General features: G+C 38.8%; 1 protein-coding gene across 1 annotated transcript in view; it reads left to right on the forward strand.

Annotated features, from left to right (window-relative positions):
- The window catches only part of Fam122c (family with sequence similarity 122C), a 23434-nt gene extending 8004 nt beyond the window's left edge, over window positions 1-15430 (forward strand). Inside the window, exons 3-8 of the mRNA XM_021188227.1 lie at window positions 1140-1218; window positions 12284-12340; window positions 14447-14490; window positions 14590-14644; window positions 15163-15255; window positions 15404-15430. Of these exons, the coding sequence (XP_021043886.1) occupies window positions 1140-1218; window positions 12284-12340; window positions 14447-14490; window positions 14590-14644; window positions 15163-15255; window positions 15404-15430 (355 nt within the window). The remainder of the gene's footprint in view (window positions 1-1139; window positions 1219-12283; window positions 12341-14446; window positions 14491-14589; window positions 14645-15162; window positions 15256-15403) is intronic.
- The last annotated feature ends 6364 nt before the right edge of the window (window positions 15431-21794 follow it).

Consider the following 21794-nt stretch of genomic DNA (forward strand, 5'->3'; position numbering starts at 1 on the left):
GAGAGAGAGAGAGAGAGGGAGGGAGAGAGAGAGAGAGAGAGAGAGAGAGAGAGAGAGAGAGAGAGAGAGAGAGAGAGAAGAGAGAGAGAGAGAGAGAGAGTTTCATGTAGCCTCAAACTCACTATGTAGCTGAGACTGGCATTGGATTCCTGATTCTCCTGCCTTTACTTCCTAAGTGCGGGGATTTTAGGCATGTACTACCAGTCCTAGCTAAAGACAATTTATTATAGTCAGTAGAGAAACCTGGATAAATAGTGCATGGAAGCCATCTGTATTCTTTTGTGACTTCTTTGGAGTTAAATCGAAAAGCTACGATAAAAAGAAATATAAAAAGTAAAAGATGATTTCTTCTGGATGACGAGGTCGCATAGGATTGAGGCCACCTGTGAAGGCGACAGTCAGGCTGGGGACATAGGCTTCATTTTCAGTGGTCACTAGTTGGCTGCTTAACTTGTCTGCTTTTGTTTGCAGTGTGAGAATGTGGCCCAGGGTTGAACAAACTTGCAAATTTTCTATTGAAGCCAGAAATATTGAGTCTGGATTTTTTTCATGTGAAATCTTTTAGAGATACACAATGAATTCAAAACCATTTTAATACCCTAGGGCAACATTTACCTGCTGACAATGGCAGACCCGTGAGCCCTGCTATTGGTTATAGTTCTTTTTGTAACAGTTCAGACATTAAGAGAGAATTTGTGCTTGTACATTGTAGCTCTGATCATAAAATTAAATCAGTTACAGGTTTACACACACACACACACACACACACACACACACACACACACACACACGTCGTATTTCCAAGGTTACAGTAAATTATGCTTATTCTCAGGGGAACAATTAGAGGTAAAATGGCGTCTCTGAGAAATTCTTACCTTACAAGGAAACTTGTTTAAGCTTAGCTGGGTTAATCCCTTCTCTCTCTCTCTCTCTCTCTCTCTCTCTCTCTCGTCTGTCTCTCTCTCTGTCTCTGTCTCTCTGTCTCTGTGTGTGTGTGTGAAAACATCTGCACAGCTATCTCCACCAAAAAATCATTTACATTTATAGTACTCAATAGTGTTCCTTTTTAAATATAAGGTATATCTGTTTATAAATTTGGTAATAAATTTTATATTCCAAAACATTTTCTTTTGCCTTAGTGATAATTCACAGGGATTCCAAGTTGGCCCCACAAGAATGAGAAGGAACAGCTCCCCATTTCTGAATCAGCATGGTTTGGTAAGAAAATGCTTATTGTGGCATCCTTATGTAAGACACACCTCTTGGTCTTCAGTGGTGGCTCTCAGACTTGTAGAATATGGAAGGCTTGTTAAAATGCAGCTAGATCTCACCTTGCAAAGTTTGGGACTTACATCATCTAGGAATGATGAAGCCTGACAATGTACTAGAATGGCTTTGAGAAACAAACAACTTCTCTAAACATTACTAAGGGAAAGCAAACACATTCAATACAGTTACAATTATTTTTCTGCAGCTGAATTAGCTTTTAAATCTCTTATGTAGAGCCATCTTGTCTCCATCTCAGGCTCTCTTAAAAGTTGTTTTTAGTCCTTTTTAGTTCAACTTTTCTCTTACATTCATCTGAGAGTGTAGTTAAAAATTCTAATTTGTGGTGTTACCATAAGATTTCTAAATTATAACTCTTTTTCTACTAATTAAAGCTAGGAAAATAGAAAACATTCTTATAGGTCAGTACGTCAAAAGAATAAATGATTCATCATGTAAATTTTTTTCTTAGATGATGTAAATTGTTGTTCACAACATTCAATGAGCTATTTTAGGGAGGCAATGAGCCATTCAGTGCATTTGCCATTTGTTTGAATCACCACCTCTCTAGTTTCAACAAGTGCATATCTTTGTCTTACTGATGGAATGGTGGGCGGCCTCTTAATATTCCACTGCGGACTAAGCTATGAAGGGCCTTTGTCATGCTAAGGAAGTTCCCGGCTACTCCTACCTGTTTGAATTGTTGTACTTTTTCTGTATCATTTGAAATAATTGTGTCTTCTTCCCCTTTGTGCTATTAATAGGGTATCTTATGCAGAATTTCTTATGTTGAATCACCTTGAGATTCCTGGGATAAATCTTCCGGCATTAGTCTAAGGTTTTCGTGTGATAGTTCTGCTGGCTTGGGTATCTCATAAAACACTGTGATTCTTCTTTGCTTTTCCTAGTCTCCCTAACACCCCTTCCCTCCCTCTCACCTCTTCTTCCCTTCCCTTCACATATACCTTCCTCCCTTACCTCCTGTTGCTTGCTCTCTTGATCTCCCCTCCTCTTTCCTACCCCTCTTCTCTTCCTTTCACTCCTCCTTTCCTCCCCCTCTTCCACTTCCAGCACCCTCCTAGCCCCATCCTCACTTGCTCTCCCTGTCATTTTCCTTCCTGGTCCCCACTTTCCACCCTCCTTTCCTCCCCATGGCCATCTACTCTCCTTACTCTCCCCTTCCCTCCCTTCCTGCTTCCTTCCCTCTCTACTTCCCTAGTTTCCTTATCTCCAGAGTGTGGGGACTGAAGAAGGAAGGGCAGAACTGACTCCTGAATGCTTTTCTTTGACCTTAAGATTCATGTGCGCCAGGCAGTGGTGGCACACACCTTTAATCCCAGCACTCAGGAGGCAGAGGCAGGCGGATTTCTGCGTTCAAGGCCAGCCTGGTCTACAGAGTGAGTTCCAGGACAGCCAGGGCTACACAGAGAAACCCTGTCTCGAAAAACAAAACAAAACAAAACAAAAGATTCATATGCAATGGGATACGTATATCCACACACATACACAAATAACAAATTAATAAGTAAGGTTGAAGAGAAGGTAAAGAGAAAACCAATGTAATTATATTTTAATTTTTAAAAAATAAAATATTTAAACATCTAGGATAAAGGAAAATAGCATATTTGGTGAGGTAGGAGTAAAATATGTGGAGATAAGAGAGTATGTACAGATTTGGAAAGAATACATTGTAGCTAGAATGGATGGGAGGTGGGAAGACATGTGGGAACCAGTAGACTAGTATAAGATCTTATAGATTGAGGTGTGGGAGCACATGCCTGTAATTCCAGTTTCTGGGATGCTAAAGCAGGAAAATTGGGAGTTTAAGGGCAGACTGTGCTCTATAGCAAGGCAAAGCTGAGTTATACTGTAAGATTTTGTCTTAAAACACACACACACACACACACACACACACACACGCACACACACGCACACACACGCACACACCCTTAACCATCAAAACAACATCACAGGATTTTTTGTTGCATTCTACTCTAAAGATTCTATATCTTATTTTATGCTCAATGACAAGTCATTGAAGAGTTCTTAAGGAAGAGGTTGCTATGAACTAATTTGCAGTTAAAAAAAATCACCCTGGGGGCTGGGTGGTGGTGGTGGCACACACCTTTAATTCCAGCAGTCAGGAGGCAGAGCCAGGTGGATCTCTGTGTTCCCAGCAGGTACGGTCTACTGAGTAAATTCAAGGACATCTAGGGCTCCAAAGATAAACTCAGTTTCAAAACAACAAACAAGCAAACAAACAAACAAACAAACAAAAATTCTCCTGGGGCTTGAGAGATAGCTTGGAGGTTAAGAGCACTGGCTGTAGCGCCCATGTAACGTTCCCAATACAACTCCTGATCTTGGGGGTCTAGCTTCTCCTTCTGGCCTCAAATGGGGAACTATACTAATATGTACACACACACACACACACACACACACACACACACACACACACAACTAAAACTAAACCTACATGGGCTGGAGGTATAGAGCGCTAGCCCAGTACGTACAAAGCCCTCAGTTTGATCTTCAGCACCCTATAAACTGAGTATCATGGTTCATACCTGGAATCCCAAAACTTGGGCAGTGAAGCAGAAAGATAAGTTCTAAGATATCCTCAGTTACATGCTCAACAAGTTCAATGCCAATGCAGACTGCATACGATTCTTTCTCAAAAATAAGCAACATCTATTCAGAATTTTTTAATTACCTTGCCTTTAGAGTCAAAGGTAGATTAGAAGGCAAAGGTAGATGCAAGCATATCTTACATCTTCAATGGGAGGGTACTACAACATCTATGGCAAACTGGCTGTCGGTGGTGCTAGAGAGATGGCTCAGTGGTTAAGGGCGCTTGCTGTCTAGCAGAGGACCTGGTTTAGTTGGAAAATTAGTTTCATTGCAGAAAAGTGTGAGATGCAGTGAGACCAGATTGGTTTCTGGTATGGAAGGATGGAAAGTAAGGATACAAATGAATAACACTGACTGGGCAGTGGTGGCGCACGCCTTTAAGCCCAGCACTTGGGAGGCAGAGGCAGGCTTATCTCTGAGTTCAAGACCAGCCTGTGAAGTGAATTCCAAGACAACCAGGGCTGTACAGAGAAACCCTGTATCAAAAAACCAAACCATCCAAACAAATAACACTGTGCACATAAACTCAGTTTACTTGTTTGGGGTCAAACTACCTTTTGTATGCCTTAATTCCATTATCTGGAAGATGAGAATGTGATAACATTAACATTATAGGTTTTTTTGATAATTACATCTATCATAACAAAGCATTTAGCATAGCACTTGCACATATTGAATGGTCAATAAATATTAGATGGCGTGTGTGTGTATGTGTTTGTGTTTACAAGGGCGCATGTGTAGGTGCATGTGCAAGTATATATGCATAATTGGGGAGGGAAAAGTTTGATACCAGTTGCCTTCCTTAATGTTTCTTCACCTTATTTATTTGAGACATGGTCTCTCACTGAACCTGAAGCTCACCAAATCAATTAGAATGGCTAACCAGCAGGTTGCAGGGATCTCCCTGTCTCTGTCTTCCAGCTCTGAGATCACAGATGCACACCATTCATCATGCCTGGCTTTTATGTACATGCCAGGGATCTGTCCTCAGGTCCTCATGCTTGCATAGAAAACATTACACACTGATCCATCTTTTCAATCCCAAGATGGTGTTAGTACTGATAGTATGTGTAGACAGTAATGGTGTGCCCAACATTTTAATGCAAATCCATAGGAATTATAGACTCCTAATTTACATAAGGTTCAGCTTAATACAATGTGTATTTAAAATAAACCATCTTATATAATGGGTCTTTGTTGCAAAGAACTGAAGTCATCTAACTTATTTAATGACAGGGATTTCAAGGCTTATTGATTTAGCTTGCTATGATAACACAAGCATATGTTTTTATTGTGTCAACGTATCAATTCATTATTAGTATAAGACATATGTAAGTATATGTTTACATTAGTACAGAAATGCTAAGTTATCTAAGAGAATGACATGATGAATTACAGTGCTATAGGCAGAAGCAGCAAAATCCAATTAGAAGAGGCTTAGACTATAAGATGTCAGATGATAGAAGAGGTTCCAGGATTGGCTAATTCGATCATTCAGTGATGTCATTAGAGGCCCAAATTCCTTCCACGTCTGCACTCTCCCTTCCTCAGTAGCCTCACTAACAATTTGTCTCTAGCAATTAGAGCCTGGTTATATGTGTATAACATGATCATATATGTGTTTATCAAACTGTTGTTAGTAGCTATCTCTGGAATATACCATATAGGACAAATTTAACTTCTACTGTCTACATTTCTATAGTATTTAAATATTTTCATCAAAGCATGAACAATAGCTTTTATGATCTGCCTCTTCCCAGACTTTCACAACCCTATTCTTTCTGTATTTGTGGATTCTCACTATGTAGCCTAACATGGCTTCCAACTTGTGATCCTTCTGCCTCTGCCTCACTAATTTTTTCTGTCCTTATATAAAACATAGTTCTACTGTGTGACTAGATATTTTCTAGAGACCTTCAAACTTTGCTGATAGACTTAAAATCTCCTGGTTTCACAGTATAACAAACCCTTTGTGAAATGACACAGAGAGTGTGATTTTCTAACCATCCCATCCACTTCCCTTTTTCTTTTCTTTTCTTTTCTTTTCTTTTCTTTTCTTTTCTTTTCTTTTCTTTTCTTTTCTTTTCTTTTCTTTTCTTTTCCCCCTTTTCTTTCATTCTTTCTTTTTTCTTTTTAAAGACAAGATCTAGCTGTGTGGCCTAGCCTGTCATCAAACTTGAGATCTTTTGCCAAGTGTTGGAATTGCAGGGTTGTGCTACAACAGAGGGCGCAAACATTTGAACTATATGATCCCTAATGTTTATCTGATCATCAGCTTTGCACATTGGTGGCCACAAGCTCCAAATCAGTTCATGCTCCCCTGGTAGCAAGTGCACCATCTCCTTTCTAGCACTATTCTGTACTCCATCTTTCCAGCCCACACTCTCCTGTTAAGGACTAATGTAAGCTGCCTTGACTCATCATTTGTGGAACTGGGCAGAGTTATCTGAAGCATAGCCCACAACCCTTCCTTCAGGATTGGGATAGGAAATGGGTTAAAAATAGTGAAACTAGAATGTTTTAAAATTAATTTCTTGCCAGGCGTGGTAGCACACACCTTTAATCCCAGCACTTGAGAGGCAGAGGCAGGCGGATTTCTGAGTTCGAGGCCAGCCTGGTCTACAAAGTGAGTTCCAGGACAGCCAGAGCTATACAGAGAAACCCTGTCTTGAAAAACCAAAAAAAAAATTAATTTCTTAAATATCCATCAACACTAGTTTTGGTTCTCCATCTATCTCTTTTATGTCTATGTATAGGATGAACTCAAACTCAACACCCTGCCCCAACCACTGGAGTGATGGGATTCATAGTCCACCATATCCAGCTGTGCTTTTCGGAAAACAAATCCAGACTTCCTTAATTTCTCCAGCAAAATATACTCTTTACGAATGGATTTTAGCCAGCACACACTCTAGCCTCTTCCCCCTCCACTTCCCTTAAACATCCATAAGCGTGCACATACTCCACCCTCATGACATCATTTCTTGGCACTCTTGCTTCCTTCCAAGGAATTTCATCCTCCTAGACTAGGAGAAAAAGACATATCTAGAATTTCTGCAAAAGACACTCAGGAAGTTTATCAGTATTTCAGAAAATGACTTCACTACTTAGGACTGAACTTAGATCCCTGTGCATGCTAAGCAAGCCTTCTTACCACTGAGCTTTATAACCCAGTTCTGTTTTGACTTCAATATCTTGTTCCACATAAGAAAAAAACCACAAAGCACGTCCCTTGCCAGCATTACCAGCAGTACTTTGCTTTGGGGGAAACTTGCTTCCAGAGTTCTTGCTTTCTGTGGAAGCAAGAAAATCTCTGGTTTTCCACAGTGGTACTACTAAAAGAAGCTGCTGATCAAATATTTGAGCTACACGAATCCAACGTAAAAGTCTTCCAGTTCTGTAAGTTCACTTTAGTCCTACTCACCACAGACGGTCAGTTGTACGGTCCTCTCATGATTTCCTGGACAACATTTTCCAATAGGAAATTTTAGATCTTTGTCTCAACCTAAACTGTCTCTTCACCACCTTGGTATCAACTAAAAGTATCTTTGAAGAAAATTTGCGTAATGAGTTTAGAACAATTTGCCACTTCACTCTCTCTCACTCAGTCACACACACTAACATATAATGAAAATTCAGCCAATGCAAAGTTTTCTAAATAGAAAATATGTATATATTTAAGTTCATGTTACCACAGCTTTTCAATTAGATTATAAACATCACAAACATCAATGTTTCACACTATATATTGTGAACTGTCTAGTAATTTGAATTATGAAAACATGAGTGTTTGTAAGCTTTCTGTAAAGTAGCATGGTCCTGGGCATCCAGAAACTGCAAATGGGCCACTAAGGTGACTCAGGAGGTCGTAACCATGCACGCATATAACCTCAGCACTCAGAAAGCAGAAGATAGATCTCTGTGAGTTCAAGGCCAGCCTGATCCCTTTAGTAAGTTTCAGGCTACCTAGGGTTACATAGTGAGAACCTATCTCCAAAAATCTCTCTCTGCCTTGCTGTCTCTGCCTCCCTGTGTGTCTCTCTGTCTCTGTGTGTCTCTCTGTCTCTCTTCCTCTGTCTGCCTCTCTTTTACACACACACACACACACTTATTAAAACATCAGGCCAAAAACATGGCTAGAAAAGGCTGGTCTTCTGGCTAGAAGGTAAAGCCTGCTCAGAGCTGCATATCTGCTCATGTTCACCCCAACGCTAATAAAGAGCGCTGCTGGATATAACCTGCTACTTGTTCCAGTTCTGTATTTACTGGAGTCCATCATTTTTTGCACTTAAAAATTTGAGTGTAGCTTATAAAACTCTCCATCATTTTAAACTCCTTTGGCATCAGCTCCTTTTCTTCTTTCCCTCTCTTCCTGGATGCACAACAGGTTAATATCCTTACCTAAAATATAGCAAACATTTTCACTTTTCTGTGGCATATGCTACCAAATCTTTCACTCTACAAGGCCCAACTCAAATCAAATACTACTTTAAGCCTTTCTCCCCATCTCCTACTCCTCTGCTTGCCCACTTTCTTTTGTGGTGTTTCCCCCACACCATTCTACATTTCTTCCATTTGACATTTGTTTCTTGTCTTTTTTTGTTCTTTTTGTGTGTGTACTTTTGAAACATTTACTTTACTTTTTAAGTCTCTCTCTCTCTCTCTCTCTCTCTCTCTCTCTCTCTCTCTCTCTCTCTCTCTGTGTGTGTGTGTGTGTGTGTGTGTGTGTGTGTGTGTGTAAATACCCATGAGGTTCAGAAAACAGTGTTGAATCCCCTGGCTCTGGAGTTTCAGGCAGTTGTGAACCACATATCCTGGGCACTGGGAACTGAACTCAGGTCTTCTGCAAGAGCAGTGTACACTCATAACTGCTGAGCTATCTCAGAAGAAACTATTTGCACTAGGTAAGACTTTATTTTCTCCACTCCAAAATAAACCAGCACAATAGGAGCAAAATTTGTTTCAGATGAGGTTCTGTTTCTCCAGGGTTCTACTATGTGTTATCCTGAAACTCCCAGCCTCTGCTTTAGGTGCTGAGTTGGTATTGCAGGTGTGCATCATCATGGCCAATAGTTCTTGTGTGGGTTTTTTTTTTGTAGTATTTGCTTCCATCATTGATTTCCTAAAGGTTAAGATCTATAGCTTATTAGCTGCTGTTTTAATCTCTTCTCTTTCCTTCTCATAAGAAACACAACTCCTTAAATTAAATAAGGGTGTGACAAATACTAAAATGTATGAGTTAGTCATACTTCTACAGTGGAGCCCTATGGTGAAACAGTGATGCTAATCTCCACATGTAACTTCTGTGGGAACTCAAAGGAGTTCCCTTTAAAAGAAAAACTTCTTGGTGAGAAAGGATTTTTTTTGTGTGTAGCCCTGCCTGTCCTGGAACTCTGTAGACCAGGCTGGCCTCGAACATGAAGATCTGCTTGCCTCTGCTTCCTGAGTGCTGGAATTAATGGGATGTGTCACATCTGGTGACATGAGTAAGTTCTATGTATGACTATTGTGTTGTTATTTTTACACTCTTCACTGTTCTTCCAGCTTTGGTTAAAATACTATTAAGTGAAGAAGTCTGCTCCTGAAAAAGTCATGTGGTAACATTTGAAAACCTAGTAAAACATAAAACCATCTATTTCATAAACGGATGTGTTTATTTGACACACATCCATCTTCACTCTTTTTCTTGGCCACAGTATGCCTTCAGCTGACCTCATCTTTCCAACCCACTCCCATCATCCCAAGACCCCTTTTTCATTTAGACCATAGACTGTTTTTTACCACCTCCTTCCTTAACTTGAAACTTTCCCCACATAGTGCAGCTACATTTTTCTGTAACCTTTCATAGCACACAGAACTCGTTCATTTTAAAGACCTTTAAGATTTAGGAATGCCAAGAAGCCTATACTTTGTTTTCTATTGAGAATAGAGTCTAAGTTCCAAAAATTACAATTCCATGCCAGCCACTTTTCATCTAATTTATTTTCTGCCAATTCCTCCCAGCATGTTTTCAATACCTTAAGCTTTTCTGTGCCTTAGACATGGACCTCTACCTGAGTCATTTTTCCCATTCATTCGAATACCTTCGGTACCCATTAAGAATTCCTACCTCTGGCTGGACTCTTGGTGCAGTGCTTGTTTCTCTTGTTAGACAGCTTGGATTTGATACCCAGCACCCACATGGGGGCTTGTAGCATCTGACCTTTAAGGGCACCCGGCACACATGTAGACTCATATGAACATGCAGGCAAAATACTCAGGCACATAAAATAATAAAACAAATCTAAAAACAAAAAGGATTTCTGTCTGCTCTGTGAGGCTCTGGCACTTACCTGGGCTTTGTTTTTCTTTTCTTTTCTTTTCTTTTCTTTTCTTTTCTTTTCTTTTCTTTTCTTTTCTTTTCTTTTCTTTTCTTTTCTTTTTCCTAACTAGACGTTGATTTTTTCAAGGTCAGGAAGATAGCAAGCATATTTACTAGATTCCCAGGCCCTAGGAAAGTGCTGTAACACATAGTAGGTACTCATTAGGTATTTTTAAACTGCTCCACTTAATATATGTTCTTAATATATGTGCATATATATATATACTTAATATAAAAATATATGCATACATTGTCTATATACTTAATATATGTTATTAATATATTAATATATTAATATATAATGAGGCTGGGGGTAGAGCTCAGTAGTAGGATACATGCCTATCTTACACAAAACCTTAGGTTTGATTCCCCAGTACTACAGATAAAATCAGCCTGTGAAAGCCAGATATGATAAATTCAGTACAGAGCATTTCAGGAAACAACCAGGCTTGTTATTTATTCTAGATAAATTCTGAGGGTAATTTAAGCTTTGTGTCCATACTTAGCTTTAAATCCCCTCATTGTTTCATTCTTCTCTTACATGGGCTTTCATAAGCTTTGAGACAAGACAAAAAAGGAGAGAGTAGCTCTGAAAAAGAGAAAGGACCTAGGCAACAAGTATCTTAGCAACGAAAAGGAAAATGTTGTAAACTACTTAAAAGTGTTTGCCTTAAGTCAACCCATATTATGAAAATTAGTTGTCACCAGCAACCTTCTAAGATATTTGATGAAATTATTCTGTTCATGTTTTCTTTGTATGCAAGGCAGCTTGGCTGCTGATTTAATAACTGTTTGAGCTTTTTGCTCTGGTAACACCTCTCAATAAGCTTTAGTGCTTAGCTAAAACCAACAGGAAAAGTGAGGTGACACTGATATCTAGTGTCTTAAGAAAGGAAAGTTGACAGTGGGGTTGGATGTGGTAGTGTACTTGAGATCCCAGTATGCAGAAGTGGAAGGGCTTAGCTGTATAAGGAGTGAGGCCAACCTGGTCTACATGAGATTCTGTCTCAAAAACAGATTAACTTCAGAGGGAAACAAAAAAATTGTATTGATGTATTGTCTCATGTTTCTTTTGTTAGCAATTGTAATTCTCTCTCTCTCTCTCTCTCTCTATATATATATATATATATATATATATATATATATATTTCTGAATAACAATATTTCAGTCAAGATCCAAAATTTTATTCATTTATTTTTAGCTTTTTAAAAATTTTTTATTATTATTTCTTTATTTACATTTCAAATGCTATCCCGAAAGTTCCCTATACCCCCCTGGCCCTGCTCCCCTACCCACCCACTCCCACTACTTGGCCCAGGCCTTCCTTTGTGCTGGGTCATATAAAGTTTGCAAGACCAAGGGGCCTCTCTTCCCAGTGATGGCCGATTAGGCCATCTTCTGCTACATATGCAGCTAGAGACACAAGCTCAGGGGGTACTGGTTAGTTCATATTGTTGTTCCACCTACAGGGTTGCAGCCCCCTTCAGTTCCTTGGGTACTTTCTCTAGCTCCTCCATTGGGGACCCTGTGTTCCATCCAATAGCTGGCTGTGAGCATCCACTTTAGGTTTTTTTTTTTTTTGAGACAGTTTCTCTGTATAGGTCTAGCCATCTTGAAACTCTCTATGTAGACCAGGCTATATAGAGAACTCACAAAAATTTACCCGCCTCTGCCTCCTATGTGCTGGCATTGAAAGTATGCACCACCATTGCCATGCCCCGAGTTTATTTTTGGAAGCTTTGAAGTTAACATATGCCATTGCTGCTGTACATTCAATAAGTATTTTAGATAGTATAACATTAACTTCATATTTCAAATTTTTTTTCTAATCAGGGTTTCTCTGTATAGCCCTGGCTGCCCTGGAACTCACTCTGTAGACCAGGCTGGCCTTGAACTCAGAAATCTGCCTGCATCTGCCTCCTGAGTACTAGGATTAAAGGCATGCGCCACCACTGCCCGGCTCATATTTTAAATTATTAATCAAAACATTACAATAAACCTGACTCTTATATTTTAATTTTTAGGCGTTTCTACCTCCCCGCAGTCGTACATCTGCCAACCGGATTTTCCAAATCAAACAGGTTAGAGAATTTTCAAAATTAAACTTTAAATTAATTTGGGGGGGGGATTTACTTATTTATTGGGGTGTATGTGTGAATGCATGAGTGTGTGTATGTGTGTGTGCCATGACATGTATGTGGCTGTCGGAGGACACCATGTGGAACCTGATTCTTTCCTTCCTCTTTGTACTTCCTGACAATCAAACAGATCATCATCAGGAAACTTGGAGGCAAGCATTTTCCCCCACTGCACCATCTCACCAGCTATTATTATTATTATTATTATTATTATTATTATTATTGCTGTTTTTATAATTCTAAAAGCGGTCATATCCAATTACATTTTTAATTCAAAGAATGGTTTCCTAAAACAAAACAAATAAACGGCTAGGTGTGACACATGCCAGAAATCTCAGTGATTGTAAGATGGAAGAGGGAAGATCAGGAGTTCTAGATCATTGTCAGCTACGTAATGAGTTTGAGCCACCTTGAGCCATGTGGGACATTTAGAGTCCACATTATAGACAATAATCTTTAAATTTATTTATTTGTTGTTTGGATTTGAACTTAAGGTTTTGTGGATGCTATGCCTACACTCTACCAGAGAGTTATATACCTGGACCTTTTAATTCATTTAATCATACATACCATCAATAAAAACTGAGTGTACACATCTTCAAAGTGCATAATAAACCATGTTTATTTATACATTTTGGATATATACCACTGTGCTAGTACATTGTATGAATCATCGAGGTACTGTATATACATGGAATCATATAGTATTTGTCCTTGCTCTTTCTACTTATGCATAATGTTTTCAAGATTTGCCCATGTTGCAGTATATATCAGAACTTTTTTTCGAAGTACTGGTAGTTGAACCCCAGGCCCTTGTACATGCTAAGCAAGCACTCTGCTGCTGAGCTTCATGTCTAAGCCATACCTTAATTTTTATATATTGCTGAATAATATTCTTTTGTATGGGCATAGCACATTTTGATCCTCATCTGCTTAAAGGAAACTTGGTTGCTAAGCTCTGAATGAATGGTGCTGTTATGGATGCTGGTGTAAAAAAGCTCTGAATGAATGGTGCTGTTATGGATGCTGGTGTAAAAAAGCTCTGAATGAATGGTGCTGTTATGGATGCTGGTGTAAAAGCATTTTAGCCCTGATCTCCATCTCTTGGGACTTTTCCACAGAATCAATACCATTTTCATTACTGCCAATAGCATCCAAAGGTTATAGTCTCTCCACATTTTCACTAATACTCCTTACTTCTTTGTTAAATATTCTAAATTCCCCTCTTACAATTCTATGTAAACATGATCCTTTCCTCACTTATGTAATGCATGGTTTAATTTTTATTACATTAATTAATTAATTAGGCCTGTAGTTATATGATGGGGCATTCCGGGGTGCAAGTGTGGAGGTCAAAGGACCACGTAGGGAGCTGGTTCTCCCCTTCCATCCTATGGCTCCTTGGGATAAAACCAAGTCACCAGGCACCTTTGCCCACTGAACCATCTCACCAGCCCTGTAATACATATTTGAACCCCAATAGTTTGATTTAAATCATCTCTGAATCCCATCATTTTCTTAAACAAATCCATACTGCTAGGCATTTGGTATGTTATAGACTAAGTCCATCATAGTACTTCTAGTAGAGAAAAGCGTGTAATTGTGAATTGTCTTCTCCTCCTTGACTGCTGCAAGGTAGAGTTTCTCATCCAGTCAGCTTCTGTGCACTTGATATGCTGCACTGCATAAGTAGTAGACTACTGTTGCGGTAATTTGTAGGGTAACAAAGAGTAGAGAGCCAGATGCTTGCGTAGAGATTTTTGTTTGTTTGTTTGTTTTGTTTTTCGAGACAGGGTTTCTCTGTATAACCCTGGCTGTCCTGGAACTCACTTTGTAGACCAGGCTGGCCTCAAACTCTGAAATCTGCCTGCCTCTGCCTCCCAAGTGCTGGGATTAAAGGCTTGAGCCACCACTGAAACAATGTAGCACTTCCATAGCCTGGAGAATAAAGGACATCTTAGTGAAAATTTGAAACTCCCAACCAAAATGCAATTTAGTAGATCAATAGGAATTAGGCACTTGGTTTACCATTCTTTCCCTCCCTTCTAGGAAGAAGGGATGGATATAGCAAGCAGAGAAGCAATGCATGAGCGGTGAGCACTATGACTTACTATTTTCATCATTTGTATATTCAGTTCCGTCTTTTCCTTCAGATGGGCTAACTACAGTATTAATTTCTTCTCCTTCTTCAGGGACATGCATACTGCAATGCAGATAAGTCAGAGTTGGGAAGAATGTCTAAATTTGGTACAGTATTCACATTTTAATTTTGTAGAACATTTCCATTTTCACAAACATAGTGTTGTGTTAACATCACCCACATGACAGTGCACAAGCTCCTGACGTGGTAGTCAGTGATTCTATCACAATTTAGCTAGAACTAAGATATAAATGAAATATTAGGAATAAATATGTTTATTACCTTATAGTTTTCAATAGTATAGCAATAGGTACAACCATAAGGAAAACATTAGTTTAGAGCCTGAGTATATTGTATATATTGCTCAATATTGACTGGTCACAATGTCTTTCTGGGGCACTAGGTAAGCACCACATAGTTATCTCTTCCAAAAGATCAAGAGTGCCATTGCTTTATCTACATGAATCTTGCCCCCCCCCCACTTGATTCATAGCAAGACATCCTCACTGTCATACTATGATCCTATACTAAGTATCCTCCCTGTTCATCCATAGCTATTGTTCTCTAGTACTTGATTAGTATGCAGCAAGTACTGCAACTGTACACTTCGTTCTTTTATACACAGAATGACGGTAACACCGTGAAGTCATCCACTATGAGGAAGATCAACCTAAATCCATTTTCCCCAGTGACTTCTCACCCCAGAAAACCTAGGAAGGTAAAATAAGGAGTGCCTAAAAGTCTATGTTTCTTGTAATGTTGAAGTATATTAATAGTCACCCACTCAAGTCTAATGGGAATATATTTGACTATTAGATAGCCGAGTCTTTGTGATGTTTTCCTTCTGACACTGCCTGTAATTTCAGAAAACGGCTGTAAACTTGAAAAGCTGAAGCCTGAGAATCTCAGGTGTGAGGCCAGCTTGGGTTACATAGTGAGACAGTTTCAAAAACAAACATAAAATGACTCATGAAATGGTTTAACTCATGGAGATCCACCTGCTTTTGCCTCCCAAATGCTGGAATTAAAAGCCAACACACCTGGCTAAAAACTTACTTACTTGATTTATTTATTTTAAATGTTTAACTTGGAGGAACTTCATACATGAATACTATATTTACATACTTTTGATCCCTCCCTCTTATTATGCGCACATCCATGTATCTGTGACTGGGTATATGCATGTGATGGCAGCCATCCTCAGAGGCAAGAAGAATATGTGAGATCTCTTGGAGCTGGAGTTACAGGTGGTTGTGAGCTGCCTGGTGTGTGTTTAAGGGCTCTTAGAAAGCTGAAGTTATTTGTATATTTAAAAGTATGGGATTGGGAAATGTAGATAATTTGGTAAAGCACCTGCCTAGTATGCAAGCGAGCTCTGAGTTCAGTTCCTATCACTGCATAAACAAAATATGGTAGTGCATGCCTGGAGTCCCAACATAATGGAAATAGAGGCAAGAAGGTCAGAAGGTCATCTTTGCTATATAGAGACTTTAAAGCAATCCTAGGCTATAGATATAATAAATAAATAAACACATAAATACAGAAATAAAACCTTAGGTTGAAGCTCAGTAGTGAAGTGCTTCTCTAGCTTGCTTCTGGCTCTGGTTTAATTAAATAAACAAACCAATAGTGTGCTTAAATTAGAGGTAATTTATTGCATTGGAGTTGTTTTCCCTTTGCTACAGTTATACAAAAAGTATTGTATTACATGGTGACATTTTCTTAGAAATTTTTCTTTGGGTTTGATAGTGTACCTGAGTTGTAGAATTCCAGCCCAGCATGCACGAGGCCCTGGGTTCAATCCTTGGCACTGCCTACAACTTTTGATCATTAAGTTTTGGCATTAAAAAAAAACTTGGTCTCTTCCCAGTAACATACCCCCCCAACACACACACACACACACACACACACACACACACACACACACACACCTTGTATCTGGGTTTGAGCTATCTAGAAGACAGCTGCCTTATTTGTTTGTGTATCCCCAACGTGATTCCAAAGTGAATTCTCTGTATGCCACATAGTCTGTATGTTGACAGACTCTCCCAGGCATATCCTATACAAATTTGATAAAAAAAATTCATTCAGCCAGGCGTGGTGGCGCACGCCTTTAATCCCAGCACTTGGGAGGCAGAGGCAGGCGGATTTCTGAGTTGGAGGCCAGCCTGGTCTACAGAGTGAGCTCCAGGACAGCCAGGGCTATACAGAGAAACCCTGTCTCGAAAAAAAAAATTCATTCAATCATTAGTGATCAGACTCAATAGCAAGTAAGTTGAAATCTAATCTCATTCAAGTAATTTGGAATATTAACTCTCACCTGGGAAACAACCTCTGTCATATTTGGAGCCCATTAACACAAATGAAAGGTAGGGAATGATAGTATAAAAGTAAAAAAGAAGATTGTGGTCAGGAAAACCCTTCAAAAGATTGAGGGCTCTAGAAAGTTCAGGACTATGAGATAAAGCTTAGTCTCTCAAGTGCGTGTGATAAGGAGCAATTCAGTTCTGTAGGATAATCAAGAGCTGACAAGGCTTCAGTTGGCCAGTCCAAGACATTTGAAGATGCTAGTCAGCTGTAAAATACCTTTAAACCAAAGGATTACCAAAGCATATTTTACGGTTTCTTTGATGAGGAATGCGTTTTTGTTTTTCACGTTTTAATTTTAAGTGAAAAGGGGAAAATGAGTCTTTTTTTTTCTACAGCAGTCTAAGAATCATCTGGCAAGCTATGCTTTCACTGAAAGAAGGACTCGTGAATCTATCTCTTGGGCACTTTTGTTGTGTTGCTGAGAATTGAATTCAGGGCCTTTCACATGCTAGGCAAATATTCTATCATGGAACTAGCCCTCCAGGCCTTCTTGGGTCCTTTTTAAATCATATCCCTAATCATTTATCTTTCACATATACTACTCTACTTGAGCCTCAGTTTTTTTTTTCTCATGGGCAGATAGTATTATAAGAACATAAACTGCAAACATCAATACTTACATCAAGGTAATGACTGTAGCAATTCTGCCTTTACATATATACAACTAGGATTAAACTCAGGGCCTCAGCTGTACAAAGCAAGCGTTCTGCCACGGTCAGATCCCCAGCCTAGTAGTGCTGTTTTTTCATAGGCAAATGTTTCAGTATTTTGAAATGCGTTTATACAGTTCATTGCATGCTATAAGAGAATTTATCTATTTAGCTGTAAATATATGTTTATAACTAAGATGTTTACAAACCACATTTAGAAAAATAAAGCTAAGTATAGTGACATGTGTTTATAATTCCAGAACTCAGGAAGGCAAAGTCAGAAGATTGCCTGGCCTACAGAGTGAGTTCAGGCTAGATTGGGCTACAGAGTGAGACCCAGTCTCAAAATAGATAGTTGGAATTTCGTTAATACTAAAAATGGTAGTTTCTTAAAGATAATTCACTTTATTCTAATTAACTCACAAATAGAAACCATATAGCTAGTTTAAGGCAGCCACTCAAAAGACTTGCCCAGTCCCAAACTCTACACATACAGGTAAAATGGCCATTTTGAAGCAATGGAGTCGTGTTTTACAATGGACATTTTCACTATCAAGTATCAACCAGAAAAAACAAAGAAACAAACAATGATGGAGTTGAAACTTTAAAAGCCTAGTTTTGTATCCACTTTCATAATTCATGTATCCAGAGCTCACAGGTTTGATTCCTGTATGTTTCCTTAACTTCATTGCAGTAACACTTTCTATGCTGAAAATCCAACCATACACCTTGCAGGAGCCAAACACCTAAAAAGTGTTTCACTTTCATTTTTTGTTGGTTTGAGGCAAAATCTCATGTAGCCCAGGCTGGCCTTCATAGTCCTCCTGTTTCCACCTCCCAATTGCTGTGATTACAGCTATTTTCCAACAAACTCTTGCTACCCCTTGGTTTTGCCTTTTTTATCTGATTTGTGTGATTGGAGCCAGAGTCCAGGTTTTTCACCTGCTAGGCAGTAACTGTACTAATGAGCCACATTCTTAGTGCCTTCACTTAGTTTAAAAACTGAGATCTGGATTTACTTATAGGAACAAACCAATGAAATTATTAAACATAGACAACCATATATTTTAATGAACTGTAATTGTTCAATTAACCACCCAGAAATATAATATTAAAATTGCATGCTTAGATCTGGAAGTGCAGCTCAGTGGTAAGGCACTTGCCTAGCATGCTGAGGACCTGTGTTTGATCTCCAGTACTGTAAAAAAAAAAAAGTTCTTAATGTCCATTCCTGTTTTAAATAATGCTTCTAGTAATTTTTAGTTTCCATGTAGGAAGGAAATGTCATCTATCAAAGCAATTATGAAAATCAATGCACTTAGTTAGCCACAGATCCAAGGATTGCTTATTTTGCACAGGAATCTTTGGGTGTTTAATTTGTTGGGAAGGTGTAAATAGAGAAACAGCGAGATGAATAAAAGCTAATTGAATAGAAAGAAAATCAGAAGTAATTGGGGCTTCACTGAATTTGTGTTCAACTGATTAGCCCTGATCAACTTTACATTCTAATTAAGTGTGGGGGAAAAGAAAATGTCAACAAAGTGTAGCCTTTTACATTTGTATGAATTTTCTTTTGCTTGTCTTCATGACTGTTGCCTGACTTGATTAAATACAGGTTTACTATATTAGGATTTTTTTTTTGAAACAAACAAAACTAAACCCAAACCCAAAAGAACCCCTCATATTTACAGGTGTTCATTAATGGTTTTTTTTGTTGTTGCTTTTTAAACCTCAATTTTTTTCTTTTAAAACATGTTAATGACTTTTTTGTTTGTTTGTTTGTTTGTTGTTGTGTTTTTTGTTTTGTTTTGTTTTGTTTTGTTGGTTTTTCGAGACAGGGTTTCTCTGTGTAGCCCTGACTGTCCTGGAACTCACTCTGTAGACCATGCTGGCCTTGAACTCAGAAATCCGCCTGCCTCTGCCTCCCAAGTGCTGGGATTAAAGGCGTGTGCCACCACGCCTGGCTTATGTTAACGACTTTTAAATAGGAAAACATCATGTTAAAATATTTAAATCTAAAGTAAATGCTATAAGTAACTTGAAGACAATATTAGCACTTTGAATGGTAGAAATGTACCATCATGAAATGAAGCTGAGAATTTGTTTACATTGCCCTCGCAGATGAAATAAAACATTGCTTAAAACATTAATGAAACATGGTTTATCTTTAAATATAATTGAATGATGAAAATCTGATGTAGACCTGAGCAAATGCCTGTGCCATTGTTTTTGTTGGTTCATTGTTATTTGAGACACCTTCTCACTGTGTTGTAATAGCCTTCAACTCACAGTGATCCACCTGCCTCAGCATTCGAAGTGCTAGGCTTCCAGGTATTAGCCACCAGGCCCCTGCTGTTAAGATTTGAAAACCAGTGACCCTGATACATGTTCATCTGTGATGCAACTGAATTTTGAAACATTGAACCAAGGATTTTGCACAAACTAGGCACGTCCTGTACCACTGAACTACATTTCCAGCCCTTTGATTGAGTATGTATGAGGTATGAGACATGATTGTCCCCTGAAATGAGACAGGATTTTATAAATTGGTGAAGGACAAATGGGCTAAAATATTTTCTTTGTTATTCAACTTCATTGCTTACCATATGTTTCACGCACCAATTATGAACATATGAGGGAATCTTCAAGGACTGAGGTCTGCTTGCTGTGGTATTTCTTCCTGAAGCTGTAGGGAGCAGCCGGGCGTGGTGGCACACGCCTTTAATCCCAGCACTTGGGAGGCAGAGGCAGGCGAATTTCTGAGTTTGCGGCCAGCCTGGTCTACAAAGTGAGTTCCAGGACAACCAGGGCTATACAGAGAAACCCTGTCTCGAAAAACAAACAAACAAACAAAAACAAAAAAAAACAAAAAAAATAAAAATTATACTAAAGTTGCATTTTGAACTTTGTCATCTCAAGAATTGTCAGTGTCCCTACAGATAGTTTGACAATGCACTAGAAGCTAGTTGGCTGAAAATCATGCAAGTGTGGAGGCTGAGACGATAATAAAGGGGATGGATATTATCAGAGAACACTCCACACAGGTATGAGAACGTTACAATAAAACCCATTATTTTGTGCAATTAATACACACTAGTAAAAAGTCTAAAACAGGGGCTGGGCATGCAGCTCTGCCTAAGTCTCAAATACTTCAAAGCATAATGCTTAAGCCCAACATATGTGTTTACTTACATTCTTATCTTGCTCATGACTTTATAGATGGATAGCAATCTATTTACTTGAGTAACTCACCGAGATTAAACAAGAAAGCTCACTTTATTAATAAGTTGAATTGCTGGATCAGAGAAAAAGCAGAGTTCTTTTTTTAAAAAAATGTATGATTACTAGCCAGGCATAGTGGTGCATACCTGAGACCCAATACTTGGTAACTAGAAGCAGCAGGATCAGAAGCCAAGCTCAACCTTGGTTATGTATGAAGTTTGGGGAGAGCCTAAGCTACCCGAAACCCTGTCTTACAACAAGAACAAACTTTATGATAATTAAATCAACTGAAGCAGCAATTTCAAGTATTTTCAGCAAATACCTGATGACTTTCTAAAACTTGTATGATATACAAGGAAGCTTGAGATACTATCCCTATCTTCAGGCAAGAAGTATCAATTATTAAGGATATAAGGCAATCTATAATAACATAACCTCAAAGAAATGAATGAAAAGTTCTTTATACTTTAAAGACAGCATAGAAGGGAAATATGAGAGTCCAGCGTGTGGTGCTCCACTGAAATCCCAGCACTCAAGAGACTAAAGCAGTAATGTTGCAATTTCAAGGCCAGCCTGGGCTATAGAGTGAGACCCACTCTTGAAAACAAACACAAATGAGAGAGGGAGGAGAAGAGGAAAGATATAACTGTGATATAACTCATCTCTAGAAAGCTAGAACTGTTTGCAGGGGCCTGTAGGAGGGTGGGAGTTATTAGATTATTGAACTCATAAACTCTTTAGAATCTAATTTTTTGTTTATGTAGTTTTCAGTCAGAGTTCCACCATCCTCCTGCCCCCAGCTACTCTTAAAATGGAAGGACTTTGGAAATGGTTTTTAATCAATCTCTCAATAAAGTTACTTTTGTAAAAATTCCAAGCATATGATTAGCATTCAGTGGTCCAGAGAATGAAGCAAGAGAATAGAGAGTTCCAGGCCAGCCTGAGAAACATAGAAAAGTCTTTCATTTAAGAAAAAACAAACGGGCTGGTGAGATGGCTCAGTGGGTAAGAGCAC

Source organism: Mus pahari, chromosome X (genome assembly GCF_900095145.1).
Source record: "Mus pahari chromosome X, PAHARI_EIJ_v1.1, whole genome shotgun sequence".
Lineage (NCBI taxonomy): Eukaryota > Metazoa > Chordata > Mammalia > Rodentia > Muridae > Mus > Mus pahari.